The sequence below is a fragment of the Dipodomys spectabilis genome, unplaced genomic scaffold (genome assembly GCF_019054845.1).
Source record: "Dipodomys spectabilis isolate Male_0828 unplaced genomic scaffold, ASM1905484v1 ptg000712l, whole genome shotgun sequence".
Lineage (NCBI taxonomy): Eukaryota > Metazoa > Chordata > Mammalia > Rodentia > Heteromyidae > Dipodomys > Dipodomys spectabilis.
The window spans coordinates 215,013-238,775 of NW_024871389.1; the positions used below are offsets into that span (position 1 = coordinate 215,013).

At 57.9% G+C, this 23,763-nt stretch overlaps 1 protein-coding gene across 1 annotated transcript in view; it reads left to right on the plus strand.

Annotated features, from left to right (window-relative positions):
• The window catches only part of LOC122101940 (adhesion G-protein coupled receptor D1-like), an 83,090-nt gene that overhangs the window by 53,799 nt on the left and 5,528 nt on the right, over positions 1 to 23,763 (plus strand). Inside the window, exons 16-21 of the mRNA XM_042672427.1 lie at positions 3,980 to 4,103; positions 12,516 to 12,619; positions 14,418 to 14,529; positions 14,802 to 14,955; positions 21,013 to 21,079; positions 22,452 to 22,518. Coding sequence (XP_042528361.1) covers positions 3,980 to 4,103; positions 12,516 to 12,619; positions 14,418 to 14,529; positions 14,802 to 14,955; positions 21,013 to 21,079; positions 22,452 to 22,518 — 628 coding nt within the window. The remainder of the gene's footprint in view (positions 1 to 3,979; positions 4,104 to 12,515; positions 12,620 to 14,417; positions 14,530 to 14,801; positions 14,956 to 21,012; positions 21,080 to 22,451; positions 22,519 to 23,763) is intronic.

The following is a 23,763-nucleotide window of genomic DNA, read 5'->3' on the forward strand; positions in this document are numbered from 1 at the left end:
TTTTTTAATCCTTTACTTTTTTTTTTTTCCACTACTGGAGTTGAACTCAAGGCCTTTTACCCAGGCTTGACAATTTGTTTTTAATTGGTGTGTTTAGGTAACTTGAATTTAATATGATTATTGATACAGTTGGATTAAAATGGACTCTTTTGTTAGATGTTTTCTGACTTTTCCATCTTTTCCTTGCTTCTTGTGTTTTGTTTACTTATTTTTTTCTCCATTTGATTTTGGGAGTATTTTTATGATGCTGTTTTACTTCACCAATGACTTCTAATCTATGCTTCCTTTTGAAGTTTTTGTAACAGTTACCTTAAGTTTGCTGTAGATTTGTTGAGTTCATCGTTGTCTGCCCTCAGTCAGTACTGTGTCATTTCATGGCTTTAGAAGTGTGACCGGCATTCCCACAGCTCCTGCTGCCCAGGCCTGGCTGACTCCTCAGTTGTGTCTTCTGGTGCCACGAAGGCTAGGTGACGTGTCCTAGGTGCCATAACTGTTAGCTGACGTGGCTTCTGCCTGCCCCCTTGACACGGTCATCTTGTAGAAAGTTGAACAAGACCACAGCAGTGACACCCACAGTGGGGCCCTGCAGGCTTCCTTCCCGAGGTCTCACCCGTGTCTGATGCAGAGCGACATTTCCCCGTGCTACTTTCCATTAGCCTTTCTTGTGCAAGTCTGTTGAAAATAAATTCAGCTCTTGGTTAAGAGAATGAGTCTCCTTTATTCTGAAAGGTATTTTCACTGTGCCACTTTATTTTTCTAAATTTATTCTCTAAGAAGTTATGTAACTAATACCTCAGTATATTATTCTTTTAGAAAGCAAAGCGCTATGATACTGGGGTTTCAATTCAGGGCCTGCCGCTTGCTAGGCAGTGTTCTGTCACTTCAGCATGCCTCTAGCCCTTTTTTTGTGTTATTTTTCTAGTAGAGTTTTTTCCCCACCTCCCCATCCCAGCTGACCTGAACTGCAGTCCTCCTATTTCTACTTCCCATGTACAAGGATGACAGACATACGTCACTATGACTAGCCTTTTATTGATTGAAATGAGGTCTTTAGAATTTTTTTTTACCTGGACTGACTTCCAACCACGATATTCCCAGTCTGAGCCTCCCAAGTAGCCAAGATTATGTGTGTGAATCACTACTGTAGGCTTAAAGTATTATTTTAATTTTATTTTGCTGGTACTGGGGTTTAAACTCAGGGCCTTAGCCGGGCGCTGGTGGCTCACGCCTGTAATCCTAGCTACTCAGGAGGCTGAGATCTGAGAATCGCGGTTCAAAGCCAGCCGGGGCAGGAGAGACCGTGAGACTCCTATCTCCAATAAACCACCAGAAAACCGGAAGTGGCGCTGTAGCTCAAGTGGTAGAGCGCTCGCCTTGAGCTGAAGAGCTGAGGGACAGCGCCCAGGCCCAGAGTTCAAGCCCCATGACCGACAAAAAAATAAATAAATAAATAAAATAAACTCAGGGCCTTGCCCTTGCACAACTTTCTGGCTCAACTGGTGCTCTACGGCTTGAGCCACTCTTCCAGCCCTGCTTTTTATAGACAGAGTCTTGTGGATTTTACTGCTTACACTGGCTTCAAACTATGATCCTCTAGGTATCAGATGGCACCACACCCATTCTGAAGTAGTATTAATGTTATTGTGCCAGTCCTGGGACTTGAACTCAGGGCCTGGTTGTTATTCCTGAACATTTTTGCTTAAGGCTAGCACTCTACCACTTAAGCCACAACTCTGCTTCTAGTTTTTTCAGGTAGTTAATTGGATACAAGAATCTCACAGACTTTTCCTACCCAGGTTGGCTTTGAACCATAATCCATAATACTCAGAGCCTCCTGAGTAGCTGGGATTACAAGTGTGAGACTCCAGTGCCCACATAAACTATTTTCCCCTTTGTGCTTTATTCTTGTCCTCCCCAGCAATGACCACTGAGAGTGTGTGTGCATGTGTGCATGCACGCACACACACATTTCTCAATAATTGACATATTGTCTATGTTCATAGGGAGTACTTGGTGTTATTTAGTTTAACATTCCTTTTATCATTCCACCCCATCTTAGTTTTGTGTTCTGCCCCTGTTGATAGCTGTGTCTTTTGTTGTATTTGCAAATTTTCTTCATGCAGTTGAGTGACCACTTCTTGTCTAGCTGCAGACTTCAGAGGTTGTGGGCTGTGCACATTTTTGAGGCTGGATTGTTCCCTCAGTGTCTGTGCAGCAGGAGCTGTCTTCTTGTGTCTACAACGGCTTTGGGAATGAAACTTCACCCCGTGAGGGGCCACCCTCGGCTCTGCACCCCTGCCGGTCGAGGCAGCATCACATCTTACGGTGTTCTTCCTCTGTGGCACTCACAGCGTCTGGCAGGATTTCTATATCTACCTCCTGACATGTCTACTTGTTCAGTGTCTGCTGATTCTCAGGTTACCTCTAATCACAGTTGCATTTGTGCGTGCAGCAGACAGACACAGGAGCTGTAGAAAGTAACAGTATATATGGTGATCCCTGTCTGGGTCCTGGGAAATTAGACGTAAGGGCGAGGTAGAGTGAGGCAGGGGCACCCACCATTGTCGGTCTCTTATCCTGAAGTTACTGATGGGGCCGGGCTCTGCTGAGCAGGTGGCTCAGTGGCTCTGGCCTTGCTCTGCAGAGCATTCCTGCCTGCCTCCCTCGAGTAACTCATCCATCTCTAGAACTGCTGCTCTCAGTCCTCTGACTCCCCTTGGAATGGCATTCTCACCTCCTTCAGATCCCACTGGGGAAGGGCTCCACATGGTGCTGGCCACATGCTGGGACGCTGGTGTGCTGCTAGTGTGTGTTCCTCAGCTGGGAGGTGCAGGACAGGCACGGCTTGTCCCGGTGGATGGACATGCACTATGGCATCCACAGTGGTGTTTCAGTTACAACTCAATATGAAGCAAAGACAAACCAGTCCTGTTTCTCATCTCTATCAACTCCTTTCCCTAAGGGCTCCTGCCTTTGCTTGAAGCAAAGGTTTGTCTTTGCTGATTGCTTAAAGCTGCAGCTCTGCGAAGAACCACTTCTGACACCTTTGGGGAACTTGAAAATACAAAGAAGTACAGACCATGATTTCAGAATTGTCCATCTTCTCGCTGCATTCATTAGCCACCTGCCATCCACATGCTTGTGGAGGTCATTTCTTGTCTAAGCGCCTGCTGTAAGCAACTATACTAGTCACGTGCCAGTTACAAGCAAGGCCATCATAAAGGAAGTGTCCCCTGCGTCCTTTACAGCTTAGCTTCCCTTTTCCCTCCCTAGGTGACCACGGTGGAGGGTCCCTCTGTGCGGTTGGTTCTGTACCCACAGGACACCCCCCAGGGCATGCACAGTGGGGCTGTTCTGTGCTCTGGCATCATGGTGTCTGCAGCAGTGCACCCTGGTTAGGGACGCAGTAGTTTCCCCCCTATTTTCCTCGTATAGCATTTTGCTTCTGTTTGGCCATATTTTTATATGCTGTATCTTGTTTTTATTGTGTTTCTATGGACCGCATCTCATTTATCTACCTTGCCATATTTCTGTACACTGCTTTCATTAGTCCACTCCTCTGATGGACACTTGCTGCTGTAGTGGTTTCTTGAATCACTCAGGATTTGCTGAGTTTCCTTGGCTCTGTGTGTGTGTGCGCGTGCACACGTGTGTATAGCCCAGCACCCCTGAGCTGGGCACCCACACATTTGTCACTTTGTCTCACGCTGGGCCTAGTCCAGGCGCTTTCCAGAGTGGCCGTGCAGGGCAGCTCGTCCCCCCATCCCAGCAGAAGCCGTCGTCCCCTCAACACCAGCAGCGTCCACTCTGCTGCTGGGCAGGCTCTAAGAATACCATGCTGCAGGTCTGGGCTGCCGCTCCCCAGCAGGGGAGACAGGTAGCCATGAGTGTGTGGCCTGGTGGGGCCAGGGCTGTGGCTCTCTCTGGCCCTGGCCAAGGTTTGGCACTGCCCCACTGATCATGCCTGCTGTATCCTCAGCTCCGGGGAAGGCATCTGGTCGAGCCAGGGCTGTGCGCTCACAGAAGGAAACCTCAGCCACTCCGTCTGCCACTGCTCGCACCTCACCAACTTCGCCATCCTCATGCAGGTGGTCCCTCTGGAGGTAGGTGCTCCAGTGGCCTGGCATCGGCTGAGCAGGCCCTAGACCCATGGCCAGGCTGTGCCGTTCTTTTTATGTCCCCGGGAGTGACTAGACCCACTGTCACCAAGTTTGAAGGGCGAGCTGAAGGTGACCTGATGCACATGGAAAGCCCACAGTGAGGGGAACTGGAGGGGACAAGGACGCCACAGAGGCCTCTCGCCTGGAAGGGGTTCATAGAAGCCCCTGGGCTGCCTGCCCTTGGGGAGACATTCAGAGGCCACGTAAAGAACCAGGAGGTCTTCAGAGAGATGTGAGCACCAGCAGTGTGAGCATCAGGGGGGCCTGCGGAGTGGTGTGAGCACCAGCAGTGTGAGCATCAGGGGGGCCTGAGGAGTGGTGTGAGCACCAGCAGTGTGAGCATCAGGGGGGCCTGAGGAGTGGTGTGAGCACCAGCAGTGTGAGCATCAGGGGGGTCTGTGGAGAGGTGTGATCACCAGCAGTGTGAGCATCAGGGGGGCCTGAGGAGTGGTGTGAGCACCAGCAGTGTGAGCATCAGGGGGGTCTGTGGAGAGGTGTGATCACCAGCAGTGTGAGCATCAGGGGGGTCTGTGGAGTGGTGTGAGCACCAGCAGTGTGAGCATCAGGAGGGTCTGTGGAGTGGTGTGAGCACCAGCAGTGTGAGCACCAGGGGGTCTGTGGAGTAGTGTGAGCACCAGGGGGCATCTGCAGAATGGTGTGAGCACCAGGGGGCATCTGCAGAGCAGTGGAACACCAGTAGTGTGAGCACCAGGGGTGCCTGTGGAGCGGTGTGAGCACCAGGGGGGTCTGCGGAGTAGTGTGAGCACCAGGGGGCATCTGCAGAATGGTGTGAGCACCAGGGGGTCTGCAGAGTGGTGTGAGCACCAGGGGGCATCTGCAGAGTGGTGTGAGCACCAGGGGGTCTGCAGAGTGATGTGAGCACCAGGGGGTCTGCAGAGTGGTGTGAGCACCAGGGGGCATCTGCAGAGTGGTGTGAGCACCAGGGGGCATCTGCAGAGTAGTGTGAGCACCAGGGGGTCTGCAGAGTGGTGTGAGCACCAGGGGGGTCTGCAGAGTGATGTGAGCACCAGGGGGTCTGCAGAGTGGTGTGAGCACCAGGGGGCATCTGCAGAGTGGTGTGAGCACCAGGGGGCATCTGCAGAGTAGTGTGAGCACCAGGGGGCATCTGCAGAATGGTGTGAGCACCAGGGGGGTCTGCAGAGTGGTGTGAGCACCAGGGGGCATCTGCAGAGTAGTGTGAGCACCAGGGGGCATCTGCAGAATGGTGTGAGCACCAGGGGGCATCTGCAGAGTGGTGTGAGCACCAGGGGGCATCTGCAGAGCAGTGGAACACCAGCAGTGTGAGCACCAGGGGTGCCTGTGGAGCGGTGTGAGCACCAGGGGGGTCTGCAGAGTAGTGTGAGCACCAGTAGTGTGAGCACCAGGGGTGCCTGTGGAGCGGTGTGAGCATCAGGGGGGTCTGCAGAGCAATGTGGGCATCAGGAGAGTCTGTGGAACGGTGGGAGGGCCAGGAGCTTAGGGATGGTGGGTAGGGGCACCAGGGACCACCAGGAAGTTGCAGAGCATTGTGCAGTTTTAGGGAGAAAGGGAAGAGGTGCATTCCACAAAGTCACAAGAACAGGCTCCCGAAGCACTCTGATGATAAATCTGTCACCACTCACTGGTGACACTGGATTTAGACAGTCTGTGGGTGTCTTAGTGGGAGAAGATCATATCCATTCATTGCCAGAAAAAGTTGATTTGAAAATGGTCTAAAATTATCCCTGCTAAAATTGAACCTTCTCATGAATGTTAAAGAAATTAAGGCAGATCCCACAAGTGTTAGCAAATGTGCGGCATGTTCATGAGTTAAAAGGCCCATACTGTGACCTGTGTCCCTGCCAAGCCCACCTCTTCTGCAGAACCCTGAGCTTGTCCTGTGGGGCTGGGGCTGGGCGGGGCTGGGGCTGGGGCTGGGGCTGGGGCTGGGCGGGGCTGGGGCTCGGGCTGGGGCTGGGCTGGGGCTGGGCTGGGGCTGGGGCTGGGGCTGGGGCTGGGCTGGGGCTGGGGCTGGGGCTGGGCTGGGCTGGGGCTGGGCTGGGCTGGGGCTGGGGCTGGGCTGGGGCTGGGCTGGGGCTGGGGCTGGGGCTGGGGCTGGGGCTGGGGCTGGGCTGGGGCTGGGGCTGGGCTGGGCTGGGCTGGGCTGGGCTGGGGCTGGGGCTGGGCTGGGGCTGGGCTGGGGCTGGGCTGGGCTGGAGCGGGGCTGGGGCTGGGGCTGGGCGGGGCTGGGGCGGGGCTGGGCGGGGCTGGGCTGGGCGGGGCTGGGGCTGGGCTGGGGCTGGGGCTGGGCTGGGGCTGGGCTGGGGCTGGGCTGGGCTGGGGCTGGGGCTGGGCTGGGGCTGGGGCTGGGCTGGGGCTGGGGCTGGGCGGGGCTGGGCGGGGCGGGGCGGGGCGGGGGCTGGGCGGGGCGGGGGCTGGGCGGGGCGGGGGCTGGGGCGGGGCTGGGGTTGGGCTGGGCGGGGCGGGGGCTGGGCTGGGGCTGGGCGGGCCTGGGGCTGGGTGGGGCTGGGGCTGGGTTGGAGCTGGGGCTGGGCGGGGCTGGGGCTGGGGCTGGGCTGGAGCTGGGCGGGGCTGGGGCTGGGCTGGGGCTGGGGCGGGGCTGGGGCTGGGCTGGGGCTGGGGCTGGGCTGGGGCTGGGGCTGGGCTGGGGCTGGGGCTGGGGCTGGGGCTGGGCTGGGGCTGGGGCTGGGCTGGGGCTGGGCGGGGCTGGGGCTGGGCTGGGGCTGGGGCTGGGCTGGGGCTGGGGCTGGGCTGGGGCGGGGCTGGGGCGGGGCTGGGGCTGGGCTGGAGCTGGGCGGGGCTGGGGCTGGGCTGGGCTGGGGCTGGGCGGGGCTGGGGCTGGGGCTGGGCTGGGCGGGGCTGGGGCGGGGCTGGGCTGGGGCGGGGCTGGGGCTGGGCTGGGGCGGGGCTGGGCTGGGGCTGGGGCGGGGCTGGGGCGGGGCGGGGCAGGGCTGGGGCTGGGCGGGGCTGGAGCTGCGGCTGGGCTGGGCTGGGCTGGGGCGGGGCGGGGGCGGGGCTGGGGCGGGGCTGGGCGGGGCTGGGGTGGGGCTGGGGCGGGGCTGGGCTGGGGCGGGGCTGGGGCGGGCGGGGCTGGGGCGGGGGCGGGGCGGGGCTGGGCTGGGCTGGGGCTGGGCGGGGCAGGGCTGGGCTGGGCTGGGCTGGGCGGGGCAGGGCTGGGCTGGGCTGGGCTGGGCGGGGCTGGGCTGGGGCTGGAGCTGGGCTGGGCTGGGCTGGGCTGGGCTGGGCGGGGCAGGGCTGGGCTGGGCTGGGCGGGGCTGGGCTGGGGCTGGAGCTGGGCTGGGCTGGGCTGGGGCGGGGCTGGGGCGGGGCAGGGCTGGGCTGGGCTGGGCGGGGCTGGGCTGGGGCTGGGGCGGGGCTGGGGCTGGGCTGGGGCTGGGCTGGGCTGGGGCTGGGCTGGGGCTGGGGCGGGGCTGGGCTGGGCTGGGCTGGGCGGGGCGGGGCTGGGCTGGGCTGGGGCGGGGCTGGGCGGGGCAGGGCGGGGCTGGGGCAGGGCTGGGCTGGGCTGGGCTGGGCTGGGCTGGGCTGGGGCTGGGCTGGGCTGGGCTGGGCAGGGCGGGGCTGGGGCAGGGCTGGGCTGGGCTGGGGCTGGGCTGGGGCTGGGCGGGGCTGGGGCGGGGCTGGGCGGGGCTGGGGCGGGGCTGGGCTGGGCTGGGGCTGGGCTGGGCTGGGCTGGGGCAGGGCGGGGCGGGGCGGGGCTGGGCTGGGGCAGGGCGGGGCGGGGCGGGGCTGGGCGGGGCTGGGCGGGGCAGGGCTGGGCGGGGCGGGGCTGGTCTGGGGCTGGGCTGGGCTGGGCTGGGCTGGGGCGGGGCGGGGCTGGGCTGGGGCGGGGCGGGGCTGGGCTGGGGCGGGGCTGGGCGGGGCAGGGCTGGGCTGGGGCTGGGCGGGGCTGGGCTGGGCGGGGCTGGGCGGGGCTGGGCGGGGCTGGGGCTGGGCGGGGCTGGGCGGGGCTGGGCTGGGGCTGGGCTGGGCTGGGGCGGGGCTGGGCGGGGCTGGGCTGGGGCGGGGCTGGGCGGGGCTGGGCTGGGGCGGGGCTGGGCGGGGCTGGGGCTGGGCGGGGCTGGGCTGGGCTGGGCGGGGCTGGGCTGGGGCTGGGCTGGGGCGGGGCTGGGGCGGGGCTGGGCTGGGGCGGGGCTGGGCGGGGCTGGGGCGGGGCGGGGCGGGGCGGGGCTGGGCTGGGCTGGGCTGGGCTGGGCTGGGCTGGGCTGGGGCTGGGCTGGGCTGGGCTGGGGCAGGGCTGGGGCTGGGCTGGGGCTGGGCTGGGCTGCCGCTGCCCTCCACACTCATGGCGCTTCCCTCAGCGTCTCTCCTGGCTTTCCCCATACCTGTTTTCTCCTTGAAGCTCATTTCCAGAGGCTTTCCTGGCCTTCTTTGCAGTTCCATCAAAGAATGGGGTTCACTCAGGCAAACCCCACTTAGGTGAGCTGTGGCTAGAACTGTTGTGCTCCAGAGCTGCCCTGGAGGGGTCAGCCCTCAGGGCAGTGGCCCAGAGACCACAGGAGGCAGGTGGGGGCTGGAGTGTGTGTTCTGTCTGAGGGCAGGCCACAGGGGCACAGTGGTCAGGCACTCTGAACACGGCCTGGGCCGCTGCAGGCTGGCCCTGCCAAGGCGTATGACAGGTGTCTTCTGTCCAGGACTCTAGTGGAAAGCAACACAGCCACAGGGCCAACTTGGAAAAGAAATTGCAGGAAGGTCATGAAGGAGAGCAGTGGCGTTGGGATACGGAGGGGGTGAGGACCAGCCGGCTACCGTGGGATGACAGAGTAGTGGGCTCACACAGGCGAGCCTCAACTCTCCTGTCTGGTGTCCCCACCCCACACTCACTCATGTCCAGAGGGCCCCAGAGATGCACCCTGTGGGGAGGGGGGCACCCAGGAAGGCTGTGGTGGCTACCCAGGCCTTGAGCTGGCCGTCACTGGGCTGCTTCTCCCCCAGGCATGGCTTCTTCCCCAGGCATGGCTTCTCCCCCAGGCATGGCTTCTTCCCCAGGCATGGCTTCTCCCCCAGGCATGGCTTCTCCCCAGGCATGGCCTCTCCCCCCCTATGGCTTCTCCCCCAGGCATGGCTTCTCCCCAGGCATGGCTTCTCCCCAGGCATGGCTTCTCCCCAGGCATGGCTTCTCCTCTAGGCATGGCTTCTCCCCAGCCATGGCTTCTCCCCAGCCATGGCTTCTCCCCAGCCATGGCTTCTCCCCAGACATGGCTTCTCCCCGGCCATGGCTTCTTCCCCAGGCATGGCTTCTCCCCAGGCATGGCCTCTCCCCCCTATGGCTTCTCCCCCAGGCATGGCTTCTCCCCAGGCATGGCTTCTCCCCAGGCATGGCTTCTCCCCAGGCATGGCTTCTCCCCGGCCATGGCTTCTTCCCCAGGCATGGCTTCTCCCCAGGCATGGCTTCTCCTCAGGCATGGCCTCTCCCCAGGCATGGCTTCTCCTCAGGCATGGCTTCTCCCCAGGCATGGCTTCTCCTCTAGGCATGGCTTCTCCCCAGCCATGGCTTCTCCCCAGGCATGGCTTCTCCCCAGCCATGGCTTCTCCCCCAGGCATGGCTTCTCCCCAGCCATGGCTTCTCTCCAGGCATGGCTTCTCCCTAGGCATGGCTTCTCCCCAGGCATGGCTTCTCCCCAGCCATGGCTTCTCCCCCAGGCATGGCTTCTCCCCAGGCATGGCTTCTCCCCGCCCCATGGCTTCTCCCCAGCCATGACTTCTCCCCAGGCATGGCTTCTCCCCCCTATGGCTTCTCCCCCAGGCATGGCTTCTCCCCAGGCATGGCTTCTCCCCCAGGCATGGCTTCTCCCCAGTCATGGCTTCTCCCCCAGGCATGGCTTCTCCTCTAGGCATGGCTTCTCCCCAGCCATGGCTTCTCCCCAGGCATGGCTTCTCCCCCAGGCATGGCTTCTCCCCAGGCATGGCTTCTCCCCAGGCATGGCTTCTCCCCAGGCATGGCTTCTCCCCGCCCCATGGCTTCTCCCCAGTCATGGCTTCTCCCCAGGCATGGCTTCTCCCCCCTATGGCTTCTCCCCTAGGCATGGCTTCTCCCCAGGCATGGCTTCTCCCCAGGCATGGCTTCTCCCCGCCCCATGGCTTCTCCCCAGGCATGGCTTCTCCCCAGGCATGGCTTCTCCCCCAGGCATGGCCTCTCCCCCAGGCATGGTCTCTTCAGTGGCTTTTCCCCAGCCTGTCCTTAGGCTTTTCCTCTAGGTTCTGGGGTGTCACTGGGCATGCTCTGGCGAAAGTGCAGGAGCCCTGGGCCAGAACAGGTTCCGGGCAGAGTCCCTCCTGGTGCCTGGCCTCAGACAGCCTGCCATGTGACAGCCAAAACAGTGGTCTAAAGGCTGATTTTGGCTTGGAGACAAGTTTCATTTGAAATTGAAACTGCCGAGGTTTCGATTTGGGAAAATCAGTAGCCAGCATTTCAAGCACAGATGTATTTTCATAAAGCTGGTCTTTCTGGTTTTCAATAAAGCAGACCTGGCCACACCAGGAACGGCTGGAGTGAGCATGGGCCTCGGGCCCTGTTCTCAGCACCTGCCACCCGAAGCCCCGCTCACCTCTGCCCCCCTCATCTCTGCCACCCTCATCTCTGCCCCCTCACCTCTGCCCCCTCACCTCTGACCCCCTCCCGCCTCAGCTTGCACCAGAGGCAGTAGCCTGGCCTTCCTTCTTGTCTGAGAGGAGGATGTGTCTGCCTGGAGGGACGTGGCTTCGAGGAGCGGTGTCGTGCTATCCATGTCCTCTGTGAGCCCCCACAGGCATCTGAGTTTGTGGTCTCTGACTCAGAGCCTCCCTTGTCCTGAAGCAAACTTCAGGCCTTTCCGGTCATTTCTAAATCTGTCTGTGGGTAGGGAAGAACAGAATGGCTGGGCACAGCCAGGACATGCCACCCCTTCCTGGGACAGCAGTATGTCAGCTGTACCATGGCTACCTTGGACCCCTGGTGGCAGGACCCACGGTCGGCAGGTGCTGAGCAGGCTGCAGTTGGCTGGCAGGAGGGGAGTGGGCCTCAGGTGGATCCGCTGAGAGCCTGGTGAGCTCTCTCGGTGCTCTCAGGCAGGGTGGGGTGGGGCAGGGTGCAGGCAGGCAGTACTGGCTTCTCTTGGGGGCGGACACAGTACAGGACCGGCTATCACACAGGCCTGGCGTGTGCCTGCAGATGACCTCAGTGAGGGCCTGTCCAAGGTGGTGCAGCCTGGTCCCTCCTCCTAACTAGAGGGCACAGTCTCCCCACAGCTGTGTGCTGAACTGGCGAGCAGGCCTCCCTATGCAGTGCAGGGGGACCTTGCTTCCTGGGTGCTATGGTGAGGACTGGGGGGGTAGGAGATTCCACCCAGCCCAAGGATTTAGCCCAAGCACACATACTTAGTAGATACTTCCTCCATCTCAACCCAGGATCTAGCTCTGAGCAGCTAGCCTAAGAGTGCCTACCTCTGAGCGTGAGGCCTAGACGTGTCCTGGGCCCCAGGCTCTGGGCACATTGGAGTAGGGGGCGGAGCAGGCCTGCGCCTCCCTTGTGACCGTAGCTCTCCTCTGTTAAAAGGCTGGCATTCCTGGCCATGCCAAGGGCAGTGGGGCCCTGGGATCTCTGCCCTCCGGCAGGAGGTCTGACACCTGTTGAATGAGGGGCCATAAGGAGCTCTTCCCCCTCACAGCTCCTCCTCTTCCTGTCTCAGCCCACCCTGACTTGCGCTTCTCCCTACTCCTCTCTCAGCTCACAGCCCCTTTGTTCTCTGGACAAAGGGTGAAGATTACAGTCCTAAAAATGTATTCTCGTATCTGAGAGATTGTTCCATCTGGGTGTCTACAGACCTGATTTCTCAGGAAACAGCTGTGTTTCCCTGGACTTGCACCGCTGTGGACACGCTTGAGGGTGGTGTCTGGACACAGTCTGTCCCTCCACGCACAGCCCCCACTCCCCCACCCCCTCTGGCTTGGCGGAGCAGCCTGTAATTTAAACTCTGGAAGCTGTTAGAGCCGCCCCAGCCGTGCTGGGTGGGCCCCAGGCTGAGGCAGCAGGGCATCACGGTGGCTGCTCGTCCTGGGCTGGGGGCGGGTGCCCACGTAGGGCACCCACGCAGGGCCTTGGCCCTGCGACGACACTGAGGCTTGTGATGGTCAGAAGCCAAGGACCCGAGGAGGAGTCCGGGCACGCAGCCGGACAGCCAGGCAGCCCCGGGTACGAGGAGGTGGATGGGTGCTAGAGGACCTGGGCAGCTGAGAACACCTGAAATGCCAAAACCAAGGTCACAGGCACAGGACTGGCTGGTGGAAGTAGACGCTGGGGTGGGAAGCAGGCTCCAGGGCCGGCCAGCCTCACGCCACTGTGTCCCTCTGCACCTGCAGCTCTCTCACAGACACCAGGTGGCGCTGTCGTCCGTCAGTTACATCGGCTGCTCCCTGTCGGTGCTCTGCCTGGCCGCCACGCTGGTCACCTTCGCTGTGCTGTCGTGAGTCACCCCTCGCCCCCGCGCTCAGGGAGGCTGCTGGCCGCTTCCTGTAGATGTACACACCACCCCCGCTGGACCTCCCTGGGAGCATCCCGGCCCTGCCCAGCGTCTGCACATCCTGTGCTCTGGGGTGGGGGCTGTTCCCTGAGCTCAGGTGCCAGGAAAGGCCATGGGGCTGCCAGGGAACCTAGAAAAACAGATGAGGCTGAGAAGATGGGGACACCATGCCTCACCAAGCTGGAAAGGTCTGGAGAGGCCTCCAGCCGGATGATAGGAGTTCTTGTGAGACCCAATTCAGGCAAAGATAGACTCAGCCATCCCTGACCATCCTGACACAGCCATCCCTGACCATCCTGACACGGCCATCCCTGACCATCCTGACATGACCATCCCTGACCATCCTTCCCCTCAGCCATCCCTGACCATCCTAACATGGCCATCCCTGACCATCCTGCCCCTCAGCCATCCCTGACCATCCTGCCCCTCAGCCATCCCTGACCATCCTGACACGGCCATCCCTGACCATCCTGACACAGCCATCCCTGACCATCCTGCCCCTCAGCCATCCCTGACCATCCTGCCCCTCAGCCATCCCTGACCACCCTGCCCCTCAGCCATCCCTGACCATCCTGCCCCTCAGCCATCCCTGACCATCCTGCCCCTCAGCCATCCCTGACCATCCTGACACGGCCATCCCTGACCACCCTGCCCCTCAGCCATCCCTGACCATCCTGACACAGCCATCCCTGACCACCCTGCCCCTCAGCCATCCCTGACCATCCTGCCCCTCAGCCATCCCTGACCATCCTGCCCCTCAGCCATCCCTGACCATCCTGACACGGCCATCCCTGACCACCCTGCCCCTCAGCCATCCCTGACCATCCTGCCCCTCAGCCATCCCTGACCATCCCTGCTCCTCAGCCATCCCTGACCTTCCTGACACGGCCATCCCTGACCATCCTGACACGGCCATCCCTGACCATCCTGACACAGCCATCCCTGACCATCCTGCCCCTCAGCCATCCCTGACCATCCTGCCCCTCAGCCATCCCTGACCTTCCTGACACGGCCATCCCTGACCATCCTGACACGGCCATCCCTGACCATCCTGACACGGCCATCCCTGACCATCCTGACATGGCCATCCCTGACCATTCCTGCTCCTCAGCCATCCCTGACCTTCCTGACACGGCCATCCCTGACCACCCTGCCCCTCAGCCATCCCTGACCATCCTGACATGGCCATCCCTGACCTTCCTGACACAGCCATCCCTGACCATCCTGCCCCTCAGCCATGGCACCAGGCCTCAAGGAATGATGGTGCAAGGCAGATACAGGGGGTGGGGGAGTGGCAGTCAGTAACCAAGGAGAGCAGAGTGTGAGCAGTGTTTGCACATGGCAGTCTCCTCATGCGTGCTGAGGGGTGAGCTGCTTGGAACAGGCAGGTGGGAGCTCTCTCTAAGGCTGGCCTGAGTCTCCACGCAGAGCTTTGCTGGGCAAGGGCTGCAGGTGCAGGGGTTCCAGGGCTGGGGCAAGTGAGCAGGAACAGAAAGAGCCATTTGAGTAACTGGCAAGGCTGACTCCTGGGCCATTGGGTCTGTGATAGGAGCTGGGACCTGTCACTCGGGGATAGAGTACCAGCCTTAGGTTGGGTTTTGTAAAGACCACTCTGATTGCTCTTGGAGGAATGGGTGTTGGGACCCTGTGGAGACCCTGGACAGGGAGCCCAGCTGGGGCTGAGCAGTTGCGGCTAAGCCCAGCTGACCTGGGCCTCACACCCTGCCTTCCCTTTCCTCAGCTCCGTCAGCACTATCAGGAACCAGCGCTACCACATCCATGCCAACCTGTCATTTGCTGTCCTGGCGGCCCAGGTCCTGCTGCTTATCAGCTTCCAGGGGCAGCCTGGCACGGTGAGTAGGTCCCGCCCTGCCCTGCCATCACCCTCTGCCTCCTGCTGGCCTCTGCAGCTCAGAGTTCAGGCCAGCCTCCGAGCAAGCCGGTCCATGGTCCTGCAGTCAATGGGGAGGGGCAGGTGGGATGGGGAGGGACACGGGGCTCGGCAAACCGCTTGGACTAAGAAACTGAAGCCTGGACCCTTGGAGAAGAGAGGAGGCAGGGAGGCGGAGACAGTTGCACAGCCTGCTGGAGCAGCAGAGTCTGACCTGTCTCTGCTTGGTCCCAGGTGCCCTGCCGGGCTCTCGCTATGCTTCTGCACTACTTCTTCCTGAGCACCTTCGCGTGGATGCTGGTGGAGGGGCTGCATCTCTACAGCATGGTTGTCAAGGTCTTCGGGTCAGAGGACAGCAAGCACCTCTACTACTACGGGATAGGCTGGGGTAGGTGGAGGGGCGGGGCGGGGAGGGGCAGGTGCGATGGGGAGGGACACGGGGCTCGGCAAACCGCTTGAACTAAGAAACTGAAGCCTGGACCCTTGGAGAAGAGAGGAGGCAGGGAGGCGGAGACAGTTGCACAGCCTGCTGGAGCAGCAGAGTCTGACCTGTCTCTGCTTGGTCCCAGGTGCCCTGCCGGGCTCTCGCTATGCTTCTGCACTACTTCTTCCTGAGCACCTTCGCGTGGATGCTGGTGGAGGGGCTGCATCTCTACAGCATGGTCGTCAAGGTCTTGGGGACAGAGGACAGCAAGCCCCTCTATGACTACCGGATAGGCTAGGGAAGGTGGAGGGGCGGGGCTGGAGGACTACGGCACCTCTGCGGTTCTGGGATAGGCTGGAGTAGGCAGGAGGTGCAGGGCTAGGAGCGGGAGGCAGGATGGGGAGGCCAGGCGTGCTCCCCATTGTTCTCCAGGGGCCCAGATGGGAAGGACAACCAGACATCACATCATCCAGAACACTTACTACGCCTCTGACCTCATTGGGCCATTTTTCTGAGAAGCAACTTTTAGTTTTACCAGCTTTATAATTTCCAGTGATGTGTTTATTAATTTCAGTTTTAAACCTCACTATTTCCTCCCCTGGGCTTTTTTTTAAAGCTTTTCTTCTGCTTGCTTCTCTTCCTGTGTGTTCAGAAAAAAACACAAGTTGTCGGGTTTTAGGACAGGCATATGTAGGTATGTGTTTTCTCCTCCCTCAGTTGCATCCATATGTTTTGATCTGGGGGACCTCATTTTTGTTCATTCCATGTGTTTTCTAGCTTCTGACTCCTTTGACCCCTTGATCATTTATGAGTGTTAATTTCCACGCTTGTGAGTTTCTCATATTTTTACTTCTACTGATTCCTAATTCCGTTCTGTTGCAGAACAAGTTGTACGATTCCAGTCCTTTGAAGTGTATCAGGGTTTGCTTTACAGCTCAGTAAATGATGGATCCTGGGAACATTCCATCTGCCCTTGAGAAGATCGCGTGTTCTGTGGGTATTGGAGGGAGCTGGTTCACAGTGACTCAAGTCCTGTTTCTTTGTTGACTTCTGTCTGCTTTTTCTCTCCATGGTTGAAAGTGAGGATTGGTGTCTCCATTTTACTGCATTCCCTCAGCTATTAGGTTTTGCTCTGTGTCTCTGGGGGCTCTGTTTGGGGGTTACACATACATTTATATTTGTCTTTCTGATAAACAGATCCTTTTATATTGAGGAGGTATCTAGCTCCAGTGTTGTTCTTCATCTTGAGATCTGCTTTCCTGTAGCTGCTCGCTACAGGGTGCATCTTTTCCTCAGCAGACTGGGGATTGAACTCAGGGCCTCTTACTTGCTAGACAAAGGCTGTACCATCGAGCCATGCCTCCAGCCTCTTTTCTGTACTTTCCACATCCACGTGTCTGTGTGTTTGCAGCTGAACCATGTCTCCATGGGTGGGATACAGTTGGATCTTGGTGCTTCTTTCCACCTTTTCATTGGATTGTTGAACCCTTGCACATCCACACTTTGATGTATGTAGAGACTGGCATCTGCGGCGGCTAGTCTGCCGTCGTGTGGGTCAGGTGATGGCTGCTGTAACACTGTAATTCCCTTTATGAACTTCCACCACTTAGCGACTGCTTTGTTGCTTACTCTACACAGCTTAGTATATTAAAACCTATTTCAGACTTACACTAAATGAAGCGAGATTTATTATTTCATTCTTTCACAGTTATACTGCATCTATATGTGGTACAACTCTACAGTCTGTTGTATAACTATTACTTTACTGAATCTCACGCCTCTGAAGGAGCTGAGGTAAGAAAGGAGTCTGAGCACGAATTACTGAATCTGTCGTATCATCTTCCTATTTGCAGTTTCTGCTTCCTTCCTTCTGCCCTGTGACTTCTAGCTACTATCTGGCTTTATCACCACACTCTGATAACACCTTGCTACTCAGCCTCCTCTGCACTGTTAATGAAGACTTTTTCCTTCTTGTTACAGGCCTAATACAACAACTATATAAATTTCACTTTTACTATTACTGTTTCACTCAATCATGAGAGAAGAAGGCTATGTTTTATGCTGTCTCTTATAATGCCATCATTCCCTTATTGGTACTGAGTATATTTCCGTGTGTGTGTGTGTGTGTGTGTGTGTGTGTCCATGCATGTATTAGAATAACCGTCAGGGCTACTTCCAGCCTGGAGAAGATCCTGAAGTCTTCTCGTAGGGCAGGCCTAGCAGCTGCAAATTCCTCTGGGAAATGTCTCTATTTCACCTTCATTTTTAAAAGACAGTTTTGCTTGACATAGGATTCTTTTTTCTTTTGGTATTTTGCTCTCATGGACTCTAGCTCTGGAATTTTCCACGATGCCAGTTTTTAATCCGCCCAGGGTTCTTGTGTGTGAAGACACATTTTTTCAGGATTCTCTTTGTCTTTAAGCATTTTATTCTCTTGTGCTCTTCTTTTCTCTCTGACCCTCTGGCCCCTGAGAGGTTTGTGTCGGGGGCGCTCACGCTCCCTGGGGTCCACGGCTCTTGTTGCCTCTCTGGTCCCCCTTGCCCCTCACCCAGCGCAGCCCATCTTCAAGCCTACTACTTTCTCCTGCCATAGTCTTCAGCGAGGCTTTTCTTCAGTTATTACACTTTTCAGCTTGGTTCTTGCCATTTCTCTTAAGAACCTTTCCCCTCCTAATTGATAATTTCTTACTGACAAGACACTGTCATGGTGCCTTCCTTCCGTTCTTTGCTGCAGGGTCATTCTCTCCTTACACACTTGTGACAGTGCTTTGAAGTCTTCCATTCTTGAAGGTGGCTTCTGCTGCCTGCTTTCCTCTTTGTTCCGGCCACACTTTCTTCTTTCTTTATGTGTCTAACGTCTTTTATAAACTGGCTGTTTAGATGATACATTGTAGTAATCCAAATCCTGACTTCCTCTTCCATGGCTCCTTGTTTGCTAGTTTACTGTTTCCTGACTTGGACTACTGGGTAAAGTCTGCTTTCCTCGCTGCCCCCAGGAGTGCAGCTGTAAGCTGACTCTTCCTGCAGGGGACAGAGGTACCTGTGGGCAGTCACCTCTTGTTTGCAGAGTTTGTCTGTGCCCTATGTGCTGCACAGACCACACCCTGAATGAGTATTGGAGGAAGGGAACTCAGCCTGTCAGCTGCTCCTACCTGGATGGCCCTTCCTAGACCCAGAGGTCAGCAGAAGCCAGAGCTCTGGGGCCAGAGCTTCGACAGAGGAGCTCACAGGAGTGGGTCCTCCTTCGTGGGGAGCTGGGGAGGGAGGCTCAGGAGTAGCTGGTCCTCCCCGTTCTTACCAAGATTTTCTTGAGTAAACTTCCCACAACTTTAGGGAAGCTTGTGTAATCTACTCAGACAGTTGAGGGGGCCATGGGCCTGCACGGCACTCGTCTCCGGGTGGCTGCTCATGCACATGGTTCATTGGTTGCATTGCGCTTGCCCACCCTGGGAGTGGCAGCCAGCACAGGGGCCCTGCTTCCTCCCAGAGTTCTGTGCTGCACACCAGCACCTGACATTCTTAAAATGTTAGAAAACACTGGCGGGGCATTATGGACCTGTTCCTGGCTTCTGGTTTTCTCCATAGATGCAGTTTTCACAGTTCTCATTATGCAGGCAGCAGATTACACACGTTTATTTTGTGCTTTGAGTTGGCAAATATAATTTATTGAAGGATGAAGTGGAAGTAAATTATGCATCCCTCCTGGCTGCCCTAGGGACTGGAGCAGGGGACACAGAGCCACCTCTAATTGGGGTGGCCATTCCAGGGTCCTGTGCCCACCTCTCTGCTCCTGCCTGGGTCCACGTGTGTACCTGAACACATGTTAGACCCCAGCCTTGCCCATTGCTGTCCCAGTCCAGTTCTAGTGTGACCAGCCCCTTCAGCCCTCTGGCTCCCCGGAGAGCAGTACTCCTCCTTCCTGTGACCTCTGGCCTCATGTAGGAGCAATTTAGAAGATGGCAAGACCAGCCACCTGGTTTGTCAGTGTCTCTCCCATTCTGTTGCACAGCCTGGGCGCCACAGGGCTGCTTTTAGCGAGAAAGGAGCCGTGGGTTTCCTGGGAGCCTCTCTGTGAGTGTGAGTGTATGAGGGTGCGTCAGTGTGTTTCAGTGTGTATACGTGTGTGTGTGTGTGTGTGTGTGTGAGATGATCCACTCCAGCCTGGAGAGAGGTTTGATTTGATCTGTACAATGTTGGAAAAAAGTAATTATTTGCCAGTGTTTAAAAATTGAGGACCTTTACATACAATTTCAGTGCTCTTTTGAAAAGCAAGGAGTCCAGGTCTCCTGACCTTCACAGCACAGCTGGCACTGTGGCACTGTGTGGCACCGATTCTGACACATGCGGTGCCCGCAGGGCTGGAGGCTGTGGCCTGACGCAGCTCTCCGCAAATAGAGCACAGGCGGCTCTGCTCACCCGCAGCTCCATCCATCATCCCGTCAGCTTCCCCTTAATTAATTTCGTCAAGAGCCTGTAAAAGGCATCCTTCATCCCGACCGGGCTGGGCTGGCTGTGGGCCTAAGTAAAGACAGTCTACAGGCAACAGAGCTCTCTCAACCTCAGCCATTAATTAAGGAGCTGAAGGCTGACCCAGAGTGGGAGGCCGTGCTGCAGGCAGAGCCCCTCAGCGACAGCTTCCTCCCTCACTCAGAAGGAGGACATGAAGCTGCCCTCCCGGGGGACGCTGGGGGGTTACTGTAGCATGGAGAAGCAGTGGGGACAAGCTGCCCTCTGCATCCTCTGGAGCCAGACCACCCAGCACTGACGCCAAGAGCCACCGTCCTAGAGCACTTCCCCAAAACCAGCAGTGCAGCTTGCCTTAGGAGTGCTTTTCTTAAATACCGGCTTTGCAGGGCCTAGAGCGTGGGAGAGAGCCAGCCCCTCCCATCCCTACTTTCAGCCCTGCAGGGGCACAGAGCTGGGGTGGGAGGCTGGATGGGTGCCTCATGCCTGATGCTGTGCCTTCTGAGCAGCCCGGAGCAGATGGTCTGCAGGAACAGACCACATTCGCAAGGGATCTGCCTCTGAGTTCAGCTGCGGGGATGGAAGTGGACAGCTTTTCCAGAACAAACGCCGGGGATGGTCTAGCTTGGGGAGCACACAATACATTTTCCCTTTGTAGATTCATAGCCGAATTCACATATAAACCCCCTGAGCTTCAAAGTGAGATTAAAGACTAGTTCACTCTGGTCAGGCCAGAGTCTGTAAAAGCAGTTTGACCCCAGAATCCTTTCTCTGTAGCAAGACTGAGAGCTCTGGGAATTGCTGGTCGAGATGTTTTTCTACCTTGTTAAACTTCTCTTCTGCCATTGCCTCCCCGGAAGTGTGACATGGCTCTATAAAACATTAAACACATTTAATTAGTCACACTCAGTTTTAAGCATCAGAAATCCAACTCAAACTGGCTTAGGTGAAAAGAGAATTTAGCAGCTTGTGCAATATAACAGGCTCGCGGTGGGGGAGGTCAGGCATGGCTCAGTGCAGTCGGAGTGGCCTTCCTTGATCCCCTCACTCTCAGCGTCTTGAACTCCCTCATCCCCACTCCCGTGGTACCAAGATAGCTGCAGAGTTGCCCTCCATGCCTCGCACCCTTCCCAGGAGCCTGGCAGCAGGACAGCTCCTCTTTCTTGGTATTCTTAAAGAAGTTTCTGGCTGAGTCGCACTGGTGCATCCAGGTCTCATGCCCATCCTTGAGCCACAGAGATTGGGGATCCAGTTTGGCAGGCATCCAGACCACGTGCAGCGTGTACCCGTTATCATAAACAGAATGTCTGCAGCCACTGGCCCAAGTCCCCCGGGGACCTGCTCAGCCTGGCTGAGAACCAGAGCCCAGTCGGGTCCTCCCACAACAAAGACCCCTGCAGATCCTCAGTGAGAATGTAGGCAAGTGAGAGAATAGGTATGATCTCTGTTAGGTTCCTTCAGGACAGGAGATGTTCCGTGTCCCATTGCGTATCCACAGCTCTCACAGACATCAGGTATTAAGTGAACCCGTTTAATGTTTGGCCTCTGTCTGTGCAGGGACCCCTCTTCTCATCTGCATTGTCTCCATGTCAGCAGCCATGGACAGCTATGGGAGGAACAACAAGTAAGTGGGCCTGGGCTTGCAGGCCTTGGAGGGCAGTGGGGCAGGAGGTGAGCCTTCCTGTAGCCCGTCCACACATGTGCATCTGGGTGTAGGTGGGCCCCTGGGGGGTGGGTCTTCCTGTAGCCCTCGTCCACACATGTGCATGTGGGTGTAGGTAGGCCCCTGGGGGCGGGTCTTCCTGTACCCTTGTCCATACATGTGCATCTGGGTGTAGGTAGGCCCCTGGGGAGCAGATCTTCCTGTAGACCTTGTCCGTACATGTGCATCTGGGTGTAGATAGGCCCCTGGGGGCGGGTCTTCCTGTAGCCCTTGTCCGTACATGTGCATGTGGGTGTAGGTAGGCCCCTGGGGGCGGGTCTTCCTGCAGCCCTCATCCACACATGTGCATCTGGGTATAGGTAGGCCCTGGGGGGCTACCCCAGGCCTTGACAGTAAGAAAGGCCTGGGCCAGAGGCAAGGAGAAACCATTTCAGCTGTGCCCTTGGGACTAGCAACACAGGCGTCATGGTGCCCCAGGAATGGAGTGGGGCTGGTGGGAGTTTCTGACTGGAGCTTTTCCATGCATGTAGTCTGCTCAGACTTACAGGTCTAGGCACCCAGACAGCCCAAGTTTGAGATCCTGAGGCCTTTCCTGGGTAGTTAGTAAGTACACAGCCCTTGCCCACTACATTATATCTGAGTCAACACATTGGTGAACACACTTGCCCCAAGTGGGTAGGTCTTAAGATCTCTTGCTTGGTCACAAAAGGGAATCTGGTCCAAGACCCATGCCACCATCTTGCCACTGTAGCTGGTGTTCAGGAGTCTGGAAGGTGACACATCCTAGGGGCTCTGGGTTCTGGACAGTGCCATAGGGGTGGAAGGACACAGAATCCCACGTGGTACCTCGGGCGTGGAAGGATACAGAATCTAAGGGAGCTGTGTTGCTTGGAGTTCTAGCCACACATCTCAAAGCCAGGAAGAATCTCACATCCTGGCCTCTTGTGTCTCAGGATGCTAGGGAAAGTGTCAGATGGGCTGGACCTTTCCTGTAGGTTGGGGACCATGCAAGTGTCTGACCTGCAGCCCCTGGGAGGGTGGCCAGGGCCACAGCCTCCTCGTCTGTCCTCTGGGCCCTCATCGAGGACAGTGGTGCTGGCTCTGGTCCTGGCAAGCCCATGTTGATTTTGGTACTTCAAGGAAAACTAACTCTGGGTTTGACCAGCACTTTTAAAGGGTTCTGACCTGACATGCAGTTCTGGGACAGCCTGACCAGGTGAAGGTTCTCTCAGTGGGGGCCACTGCATCATTTGCCTGTGCCCCCGGGACCCTGGTCAAACCCATAGCATGGCAGGTGAAGCTGCTGATGTTAACTCTTCTCTTCCCTCCACAGCTGCTGGCTGTCGCTGGGGACTGGCGCCATCTGGGCCTTTGTGGGCCCTGCCTTGCTGGTTATTGTGGTAGGTCTCCATGGGCAAGAGTGGGCTGTGCAATGACCCTGGGCTCCTGGGACATACTAAGGGTACAGCAGTGCATTGTCATTCAGCCTCTCTCCTCATGGCTCCTCTGGGGTGGGTGACTCTCAGCCTGGCTTCCTGCAGTCTTGCAAAGGGCATGATTCTGGGGCCTGCCCGCTGGGGAGGGAGGCCTGCTCACCAGGGCCGGCAGTGTGTGTTAGTCGAGTGCAGAGAAGTGTGGGTGCTTCCCCTTTCTGCGAGAACTCCAGCCTCGATCTCCCCAGGCTGTGGGAGTGGGCAGTGGTACTAGCAGAGCCACACACATCACTTTTAGGATTCCTCTGGTTATGAGTGACAGCAAAGCTGGTAAGAGCTGAAACAGAGCTGAAATACTCCCCGCAGTATCTTTTCTATTCCCCACTCCATTCCTGGGGCAGGATGACACTTGGGTTGCCTCTTGCTCCAAGGTGCAGTGGCCCCAAAATGGAGACCACCCAGGTCCTACAGAACTCTCTCTGGTAACCATAACCAAGGCTCCCACAGAATCCTAGTGACCGCAGCCACGGCTCCCACAGAATCCTAGTGACCGGAGCCATAGCTCCCACAGAACCCTAGTGACCGGAGCCACGGCTCCCACAGAACCATAGTGACCGCAGCCAGGGCTCCCATGGAATCCTAGAGACCTCAGCCACGGCTCCCACAGAATCCTAGTGACCACAGCCATGGCTCCCACTGAATCCTAGAGACCACAGCCACGGCTCCCACAGAATCCTAGTGACTGAAGTCCCAGCTTCCACAGAATCTTAGAGACCACAGCCATGGCTCCCACAGAATCCTAGTGACCGCAGCCCCGGCTCCCACGGAATCCTAGAGACCGCAGCCCCGGCTTCCACAGAATCCTAGTGACCGGAGCCATAGCTCCCACAGAACCCTAGTGATCGGAGCCACGGCTCCCACAGAATCCTAGTGACCGCAGCCAGGGCTCCCATGGAATCCTAGAGACCTCAGCCACGGCTCCCACAGAATCCTAGAGACCATAGCCACGGCTCCCACAGAATCCTAGTGACCACAGCCATGGCTCCCACAGAATCCTAGAGACCACAGCCATGGCTCCCACTGAATCCTAGAGACCACAGCCACGGCTCCCATGGAATCCTAGAGACCGCAGACATGGCTCCCACAGAATCCTAGAGACCTCAGCCACGGCTCCCACAGAATCCTAGAGACCTCAGCCACGGCTCCCACAGA